The sequence below is a fragment of the Alligator sinensis genome, unplaced genomic scaffold (assembly GCF_000455745.1).
Source record: "Alligator sinensis unplaced genomic scaffold, ASM45574v1 scaffold567_1, whole genome shotgun sequence".
NCBI classification, from domain to species: domain Eukaryota; kingdom Metazoa; phylum Chordata; order Crocodylia; family Alligatoridae; genus Alligator; species Alligator sinensis.
The window spans coordinates 2,650,087-2,658,948 of NW_005842049.1; the positions used below are offsets into that span (position 1 = coordinate 2,650,087).

The 8,862-nt window shown below is 40.0% G+C and overlaps 1 protein-coding gene across 1 annotated transcript in view; it reads left to right on the forward strand.

The window, feature by feature from the left end:
• CACNA2D1 (calcium voltage-gated channel auxiliary subunit alpha2delta 1) overlaps positions 1-8,862 on the forward strand; it is a 575,362-nt gene that overhangs the window by 528,305 nt on the left and 38,195 nt on the right. The window contains exons 17-18 of the mRNA XM_025203238.1: positions 1,142-1,216; positions 1,970-2,044. Coding sequence (XP_025059023.1) covers positions 1,142-1,216; positions 1,970-2,044 — 150 coding nt within the window. The remainder of the gene's footprint in view (positions 1-1,141; positions 1,217-1,969; positions 2,045-8,862) is intronic.

An 8,862-nucleotide genomic window follows, 5' to 3' on the forward strand; every position in this document is an offset into this window, starting at 1 on the left:
AGCTATCATAAAAAACATAAATCAGGACAATTTTTAAAAAAAATAAAAGTAAATATGTTATAGTAGATGTTTCATTTTAAGTGTATGGTTTGGTTTTTAATTGTAATTTGTTAAAACAAAATCTTCTAAAAGATTTTATATCTGTGGCCCTCCACAGCTCACCAAAACTCATGAAGCAGCCTGCCAGCTGAAACAATTGCCCACCCCTAGTTTTACCTTTTGACATGTTGGGTGCGTCTACATGTGCAATGAGAATGCCTGAATAAACTCCAGGGCAGTTTGTGCTGAAGTTTATTGCTCTTGGGCATGCTGTTTACATGTGCACCCGGGACTGCAGTACATTGAGCTGGGGCAAAGCAGCTCCAGATGGCAGGGGATTCCAGGGGTCAGCCTGCCAGCCCAGTGTTGTTCTGACCCAGCTCCACGTGCCTTGGAGGGGCTGGCTGGGGCACGAGGGCCGTTCAGTGTGGTGCTAGCCAGCAGGCAGCCCCAGCCAGCTCCATTAACATCTACATGTGCATTGTGGTAGAGTAAATAACTCTGCTGTAGGATGTTACTTGTGTATCTTAAGGTATAGTTAATTAGTTTACTCCATCCTAATAGCAGTACATGTGTAGATGCTGACATTTTACTGCAGAGCTAATTAGGCAACTCCCCGGTAAACATCTTGTGTAGATGTGCCCATTGACATCAAGGCTGATGCTCTGAGGCGTATGTTAATACTGTTTCATTTAATGGCTGGTAGGGAATAAGGTTTTTCCAGTTTAGGCCAACTGCTCTACATTTCTTGGCAGTTAATCGGTCTCATATGGGTATGGTAGCTGATTTTCACCTTTACATACATAAGACAGCTTCTGCCCCAAAAGACTAGCGGACACCCAATACAATCTCATTATAATGAACCCCCATGGGACCAAGAGAAAAGTTTATTAAAAAGGGATGTTTGCTGCTTCATGATAATGGGGGTGGAGGGCAAAACAGCTCCTGTTGCTGGTTTGTTATAATGACACTATACTTTATATACAAAAGTAGGTTACTTCTATCCAAAAAAGGGGAAAACAAAATTAAGATACACCTCTTTCTATTATTGTACACTGTAAATATATTAAATTGTATGCTAACATTTTGGAATCTTACTTAGAACCAGCTGATTCTTGGAGTAATGGGAGTTGATGTCTCTTTGGAAGATATAAAAAAATTGACACCACGGTTTACAGTAAGTCCTCTTTTTCATGGTGGTGGTGGCACCAGCTATTTACCTTCATGCATATCATAGTGTGCTCTCTCCTGCAGCATCTAGCACTAGGCTTGGTGGTGAATTAGGTAATTAAGAGCCTCTTTTCATTCTTCCTCCTCCCCACCCCCATAATAGCCAATGTATACACTTATACTTCTGACAGTTTTAGAGAGTTTGCTTCCTCTATAGTCCATATCAGTGCTGACCTATGAACTGCCCATCAGTATCCTGTAGCTCATGTGCACATTATGACTGTATTCCAGCAGCCGTGAAACCAGACGGCCATAAATTATTACTCAGCCTGAAGCCCACAATCCTGCTATTAATCCAAAAGCTAGTTCTATGTTATATTCTTATTACTGTACACATGGCATGCCACCTTAATAAATCATCATCATCTGTAGCTCCTATATAACACTTTTCTTCAGCAATTTTCTTCACTACAAATCTGAGTTTGCATGCGAGCATTTTTTTAATCCTATATGTGTGGCAAAGCATTTAAATAGTTAATTTCCAAGAACATTTTTGTTGCTGTTAGAAACCCAAGCCACAGAATAAAAAGTAAAGGTTTTTTTTAAGAATCTTCATTTAAATTTCTCTCTGATTTATACCCCAGCAAGTGTAGATTTGGTGCTGACTGTTTATTTTCCAGATTCTGAGCATTATTAGAAGGTTGTTCGTTTTCCATTAAACAGCCTTATAACACCACACAACATTTTTTCTTTCTTTCAGCTCTGCCCAAATGGATATTATTTTGCAATTGACCCTAATGGTTATGTGCTGCTTCATCCAAATCTTCAACCAAAGGTACACAAATTCTTTTAAGTTAAGTCCTTATAGCCTGGGATCGTTGTTAGAAATAAGAAACATACACAGGCCATAGACAGACGTTTATTTTTAGTGGTGGAAATTTCTCAGAGATATTTTGACTAGAAATCTTTCTAGGCAAGGATGCAACAGCCTCTTCTCCCCTGCTCTTCAGGCCTTCCTGAAACCAGGTGATCCCAGTCTGGGGAAGGCATGGGAAACAGTGGTTCCCAGGGAGGGAGTGGAGCAGTGGGAAAAGACTTCAGCCCATTCTGCAAACTGGAGATACCCAGCTGTCGGGAGTAGACAGGGAGCTTTTTCTCTCTTGGACCAGTCTGTGGGATGGAAGGAAGTGGGGCAATACCCTTTATCCATTTCCAAGACCAGGTGTTGCCTGGGGAAGAGATGGGGAGCTTCAGCAGCTGCTCCAGTCCCCTCCCAGACCAGTCCAGGATGGGACTAGAGCAGCAGGGCAATGTCTCCCGCCCCTTTCTCTAACCAAGCAATTCTTGGTCTGGGAAAACAAGGGGAGCATTGTCCAACTGGTCCACTCCCCTCCCAGACCAGACTGAGAGGGGTGTGTATAAGTGTTCATTTTTGCAAGGAGGGTTTGTCTCCCAAGTGAGATCTTTCAGTTTGACACCTGGAAGGCCTTTCTCCCTAAGGGGACATGCTTCCCACAGGAGAAATTGTACACTCATAGTTTTTTTTTAACTGGGAGAGAGGTGATTCTTCCAGTAGAAACATTAATGACTATATGCGGGCACTGTAAGTTCAGTCAAAGGTGCCACACAATAACAGCGAAGAACAGTCTTGATCCTGGTTTATTAAAAATGCCCTCTTGTCAATAGAAATCTCCCTGACTTCAGTGGGGAAAAAGGAAATTTCAGATTTCAGTTTTACACCATGGTGGTTTTGCATGTTCCCGTTGAGCAGGTGTCAGCAACGTTTTTGGACAGAGTGTCAAACACACCTACAACCTCAGCTTATAAAATGTTGGCATGCCAGAGGTAGACAGCAAAAGAGTTGCAAGGCACCCAATCCTTGCTGTGGCAGTGCAGCCCCGGCCCCTTCCCTGAGATGCTTGTGCCAAGCAAAATGCCTTTGCATGCCATATTCTGGCATGTGCGCCACATTCTGGCACACATGCCGGCAGTTGCCTACCCCTGCAGTAGAGTGTTGATTATCTGGAAGTCAGTTTTCCAGAACGTAAGTTAACTTGGAGGTTTTGTATTAACAGCAACAAACGTTGTGTCTGCCAGTGTAATGGAAGTCCCATGCCCGGCAGTGCAGTAGTTCTCCCCACCCTCCCCCTCACTCTCTGACTCATACACGAGCTACCAGTTATCTCAGTCATACACTTGTTACCATATATTTGTTTTACAGTAACATATATTTGCTGTACAGTGTACAGTTTTCAGTACTTTATATCATGGTGTTTAATTATTTGGAAAAAAGTGGTTCTCCAAAAGGAGGGTGAGACTAATTACTCCAGGTAATTGGCACTACTGTATTTAAAATAATAGCTTGTGGTAACTGCATCTAAACATGATTCTGAAGTGCATTCCCTGTTTTGAAAGAAAAGAGATTGTTAGACAGTGCTAGGAGAAGATCATTTAAGTCTTTATTTATATAAAAAAAAAAGTTAAAAAAAATTTTTAGCTATCGTAAATTTCACTTAAAGAGAAACTCTCATCCTGCCGAGAATTTTGATTTTGGAATTTTCATATCCAAAGCAAATAAATAGCACTTATTTGCTTTTTCATTATTTTTTTCTTTGTATATCTCCAAATGAGAATTTTTCCAAAGATTATTGGATAAGACACGAGGGAGAGAGCACTGAGCTGTGAAACCTGAATCTGTATATGATGAGGATGTTTAACATCAAAGACTGATCTTACAAATGCTCATATACTACATAGATTTACTCCTGCAAATTGCACCATTGATTTTAGTGAGTCATAAATAACACCATATACTATTGTCGTGGAAACACACGCAGCATACTTTTGGGTCAGGTCAGCAGAAGCTTTTATTCAAAAGAAACTACAGCTGTAGGGGGGACTCCAAAGTGACATGGATTTCCCAAGCACTTGGAAGGGGTCCCCCCCAAGAGCAAAATCAGGAGGCTTATATACTTTTTAACAGTTGCTTACAACTCATGTGATCATATAGTGAAATTAGCATGAAAAGCGGCTATAATATTACTTCATTATTTCTTTGCTGTAATCAGGATGGGAACTAATGGGGGAGGCGAGGTTAGTTCACAAACCTCCTTCTTGCACCTGGAAATCAGATTTGTACATACTTTTTTGCTATCTTCAAGGCTGCGGTGAGCAAAGCAGTTGCAGAGGAGTTACAAAGAACAAACACTTTCTCTTATCTGTTCTACTGTACAGAGCCAGCAATTCTCCACAAAGCGGTTATGTCATCTTATAACTAAAATAATCAAAGTTTAAGGCAGATAGTTTTTCTGATTCCACACTATGTTCTCATTTTCCAGGTCAGGACTTTAATTTCTCTCTGTGGAAAGGCTTACTCTGTTTCAGTCTTTTCTCTAATTTGTTTGGAGAGATGCTTGCAGGTGTCTGAAGCCAAGAGATAAGTTTCTTTAAATGTTTTGTTTTAATTTCACTAGAAATACTTTGTCAATATTTGCCCCACCAGAACTATTTCTGTTACCTACGGACTGCAGCAGGAAACTTTCATAGGAAAGTCAAAGTCAAATCAAATATAAAATGAATGAAGTGAAAATGCTCAGTCCAAGGTGAAATATATATAAAATATGAAACAGACAAAAATTGACCACTATGACTCAGGAAAAGAATCTTCAGTTTCTATCTGTTTCAACTATTAATATTAAATGGTATCAGTAAGATGATGTTTGAGCCAGTTATGTTTAAGTGTATGGATGAGGTAACAGAAAACTCTCAGTGATGAGAGGAGTGAGCTAATAGTGGGTTGAAGAATCCCTCAATCTCAATTCTGTTTTATTCTTCATCCTGCAACATAATCTAGGCAGCCTGTGGGCTACCTGACCTAAACTGCATCTAGATAATAGGCCTGAGCAGAAAGTTCTTTGTTTTGTATGTTGTAGCTTCACCATCACACCACTATGTTAGGGCCTGCAGTATATTCCCTGAAGATGGCCTTATAGCTCTTTTGCCCAGGTCCCGGACCAGGGGAATCCCACCACAACTAATAGAATTTACACAAGACAGTAAATCTTTTTACCAGGTGAACCAGAAGGAGACACTGAGCTATGAAAGAGAACTCAAAATTCAGTGATAATTATCTTTTACTATGGAATGGAAAGAAATGTGGCAAAAATAGCTTTTCTCAAGTCTTTGCCTCTATGCCTGAATGTTCTTCATTTTCAAATTTGAATTAATGCAAAAATGCCTTATTATTAAAAGAAGGAGAAGGGCAACAAGGAGGGAAGAAGTTTCAATGTTGGTTTAAATAGGGGTTGGCAACCTATGATCTGTGGGTTGGATCCAGCCCATGAATAGAGTGGATCAGCCTGGAGGCAGTTTAGGAAATCAGTAGCATGGCTCTAGCCACCGCAGCAGAGGAAGCGTCTCCAGGGTCCTGTTGTCTACTGTATTCAGTTTAGGGTGCCTACAGATGCCTGCTTTAACTCATGGTGCCTTACATACAGCTCCATGAGTTAGAGCCCACTCCCCCCTGACCCAATAGATGTTTGCCTGTTGGATCGGGGGTGGGGGCGGTTGGAGTGGCCCTAGCTGAGAGCCACCCCTCTCCCCAGCCCAGGCCTTTGATAGCAGCAGCTTTTGAATGTCCAGAGTGTGGGGAGGGGCAGGGTAGAAAAGAGCCCCCTCCGCTCATGGGACCAGCCCAGCTCTCCCCAGTACTCTATCCAGGGTAGCTAAGGGGGCCCCACAAGGTGAGGGGACTCCATTCCTCCCTGCCCCCCCCCCACTCAGCTCTGGCCATGCAAAAGCAGCCAGCAGCCCTATGCATGTTGCTCCTTCCCCTTCCTTCTTCCTCCCCCACTGACAGGCCCAGGAGCGTGGTTCGGCTGGTGCTTCTGGGGCGAGCAGCAGTCCAACCCCATCCCCATGTCAAAAATTCACCCTGGAGGGAACGCATGTTCCCTAAGGCACTCTGCTTTAGAATTCCTTACTCTGATACTTCATGTGTCCAGGGTTAACTTTTCATGTGACTGGCCATTTTAAAAGTGCTCTGCAGTCATGCACATGTGTTAAGTCATAGCTGTAGAGCATTTTCAGGGTCCCCTTCCTGTGAAAAATGTCATTTGTGTAAACACCTTTAGTATCTCTGCTGCAGTAGGGGAGGCATCCCCATGGTCCTAGTGTCTGCACTTTCCTATTGATAACCTTTGCAGCATCCGTTGATTGAAAGGGGAGTGTTGCCTGCACAAGGGACTGGGTCCCAAGCAGTGGCCCACAGTTACAAAACCCCTGAGTTTAATAATTTACATGCACTTCAGCATAATGGGTAGATGCATTAAGTTTTAGATGATGTGTAAATAAATTCCTTCATCACACATTCACAGCTTCAGCTGGACTCAGTGTTCTCACAGGGTCCCTTCCAGGCCTAAACTTCACATTTCATTTGATGAATATTAATTAATATGATGACATATTTTCAGATGTTTCCATATATTGCACCATTATTTGCTGATTTTAAATTCATTAGAAGTTTTTAGTAGTCTCTTGGCTACAAAGGGGTTGGGCAACTGACTCTTTTATATGACTTCAAAAACCTGAGTCCTTTGTTAAGGAGAGGAAAAATAATATAAAGTAATGAATTTGTAATGGTATTATTTGTGGCCCATTTTGTGACGTGTTGATTGCCCTTCCCCATACTGGTATCACCTACCTTTAGTACCCAGCCATACCATGCAAATATAGACCATTTGTTGGCTATAAATTTCCAGTTTTTCACACCTAGTTGAAACTTGTGTGCCCACTGAAATAACAGTGTATAGCAAACTGCTCTTAAAAAAAAGGAACTCAAGTAAGAAAGAATCTCAATATATTCAGTAACCAAGATTTTTATTATTCTTTCTGACACTTGAAGAGTAAATTCTTGAACCCCCTTTGTAAATAATATTATGTTCACCAGAGCACTCTCGATCCCAGAAAGTTAAAATTGACCTCTTGGACATCCTCTTTGCAAACCAATGGATTTTTTAAACCGTATTTTAGAGTATTGTTTTGCATTTTTTTAAAATTTAAAGACGATTTAGGAATCAAATGAAGATGAGCAGAGATGTTTTCAAGTACTCCTTCAATGGCTGTTTCACAATGTTTTGAACATATATTGTGTTTCTTTATTCTTTGCAGAATTTGTACATTGAGTATTGTGCATACTCCTCTCTGTGTATATTTACTATTAACAGTTACACAGACTAGATTTTATCAATGACAGTTTGTTTCGGGTGGTGCATGCTATTCAGACTGATACCAGAACTACCTTCTAAAACCAAGGTACACAACAAAGACAGCTGTGTATAGAATTTATGGGTTTCCTTTAATGCACCATAGATTAATCTTAGTTGACCTTTCTATGAGCATTTAACATACTAACAAATAACATCTTGATTCCCCCCTCCCCCCCACTTTACCAGCAGTTGTTCAATGGGAGTAAACCAAAAAATAACTACATATTTACATTTGAAGAGGTGAGACTGCAATATAGTGCCAGTAGTTTCCTCTTCCTCTGAATGCCTTTTTCTTTCCTTCTGAAAATCTGTAACCTAAATTTCAAAACTGGTTCAACACAATTAAAATTTTTAAATATTGTCTTGCAGTAACACCCAGGAACTCCCTACAAAGGAACATATAGTTTGTTTTTCTCATAGAGTTCTTGAGAACATCCTGTAACTCACGTTATACAATAAAAGCGTCACAAACTTAGCAAAGCACATTGGTTTAAACTTCAATTTCAAATACATTACAGTATAAAAAATGTGGTCTGACTTTCCCATGTAAATGAGCAGTGGTTTATCAAATAGCTAGGGCTCTTGTTTACTGAAATATTAAAATCTCTCTGTTATGTTCCTATGCCCAAATACGTTGCTATAGTGCAGTGTATAAAGATTCTTCTGTGAATTGTTCATTTTGAGGTGAACTTGTTCTATATGTTTAAAAAACCAAATTAAGAACATAATTTTGAGATTTTTTTTTCAAATTAGTACCTGAAAGAAAATCTAATTAGTTATGAAACATTTTTAAATGAGCATTCAGCTAACGTTTTGCTGCCAAATTTTGTATGGATTAAATCTGCTATCATGAGCCAAAACAAAGCATCCCAAGAGTGATATTTAATTATTAAAATCAGTGGAATTACACTGGTTTATACATGACTCAACATGCTTGATTCTAATTAGATAAGGATTCTAAAGTAGTAAAATGAATTAAGCTAGCTCTCCTATTGTATCAGTGGCCTTTCCCCACCATGTTAAGGTCCTGCTTCAGAGCCAGTTCCTTGGCAAGACTTCCGTTGTCTTCACAGATCCTAATCCCATCATGCTTTGTACCATGCTTACTTTGTTTCTGTTTTTAAAAGCAAAATGGAAAGTTTAGTTTGTAGTAGATGATGATATCATGATAAGCAGAAAAGGAATTAGCTTTCGTCTGATCTATTAAATCTTAGGCAGAATGTACTCATTTTGCAAATGTAGAACTCTCTGTTGACTTAATTCACCTGCTTGGGATTTGTCTGTTGTTTTACATGAAACTTTCTGTGAATGTTAACAGAGAGTTCAAAGTACTTTGTCAAAATGAGTCTTGTCTTGTGATTCAATTAACATACCGATTGGGAAAGAG